This window comes from Penaeus monodon, chromosome 31, assembly GCF_015228065.2.
Source record: "Penaeus monodon isolate SGIC_2016 chromosome 31, NSTDA_Pmon_1, whole genome shotgun sequence".
NCBI classification, from domain to species: Eukaryota; Metazoa; Arthropoda; class Malacostraca; order Decapoda; family Penaeidae; genus Penaeus; species Penaeus monodon.
This window is the reverse complement of record NC_051416.1, coordinates 4168764-4169831: the sequence shown is the minus strand read 5'-3', so window position 1 is coordinate 4169831 and position 1068 is coordinate 4168764. Positions and strand designations below refer to the sequence as shown.

General features: G+C 39.4%; 1 protein-coding gene across 1 annotated transcript in view; it reads right to left on the bottom strand.

Moving 5' to 3' along the window:
- LOC119593003 (39S ribosomal protein L41, mitochondrial-like) overlaps positions 1 to 859 on the bottom strand; it is a 3336-nt gene extending 2477 nt beyond the window's left edge. The window contains exon 1 of the mRNA XM_037941893.1: positions 651 to 859. Coding sequence (XP_037797821.1) covers positions 651 to 822 — 172 coding nt within the window. The 5' untranslated portion in view covers positions 823 to 859. The remainder of the gene's footprint in view (positions 1 to 650) is intronic.
- Between the last annotated feature and the right edge of the window lie 209 nt (positions 860 to 1068).

Genomic DNA, 1068 nt, shown 5'->3' with positions numbered 1-1068 from the left:
TCTTAATTACTCTTCTCAAGCTATGCACATCCCCTCATCCCCTACAATCTAGGGAGACCTGTGAGAAATCTGCCACATTCAACCTAACACAATCATTGTGAAATAAACGTAATATCCCAAAAAATAAAGTCCATTAAAGATAAGCCTCTGCCATTAGCGTAATGTATTCCTTTCCGACAATTTTCTCGTGAGATTTTATTTATCCTTTTGACCTCTCATTTCATATTTCACTCAATTACCTACTCCAATACCCAAAAATAAATGATTTCCCAGAAGTTCTCCAAGACTACTGGGGACGAGGGACTGAGGCGTAACTTGAAAAGAGGCATAAGCTGAAATACAATTCGCAAAAGAAAGAGTTACAAAAATCAGTCAGAGCACTACATATATTGTTAGAAAGTCTTACGGCCCGTCAGGAACTCGTTGGCTTAAGGTCTATCTTGCTAATATATATTTAATGAGAGATTACTTTCATTGGTGCGGATTATCTTAAACACTTATTAGTTTAGTCATCATTTTATTTCAGCCTATCTCGAGATCCACCAAAATCGTCGACACCCTTCTGTCACACAAATAAACAAACCAACAGATCGAAACTCCTCAAAAATACGCGAAATCACTAAATTGCCTGAAACATGACAAGCACTCACTAAACATCTGACGAAACTCCGAAGTTGGATCATTTTTCACTTGCTCCTTGAACTGTCTCGTCCCCCTCTTGCCGTGCATGAGGAACTTCCTAAAGTTCTTCTTGCCATAAGCTGCGGCGGAGGTTGAAAAGAGCCGCGTCCGGGCGATCGACGAGGCCGGAGCGAGAGCCATGTTTGTTGTTGTTGTCCGGAGGCCGAGGGAGCGCGGGTGTAAAGCCGGTCTCGTTTTGGGGTCTTTTTCTCTAATAGGATCGCATCAGGTTTTCCTGTTTTCATTTTTATTTTTGGTGGCTTTGGGATTTTTTTTTTTTTTTAATAAATGTATGGTATCTTTACTTTTATTTCACTGTTGTATGATTTTATAATATCTGATAGGAATTACAGTAAAGTAATTTGTTAAATTACACGCACGTTATGC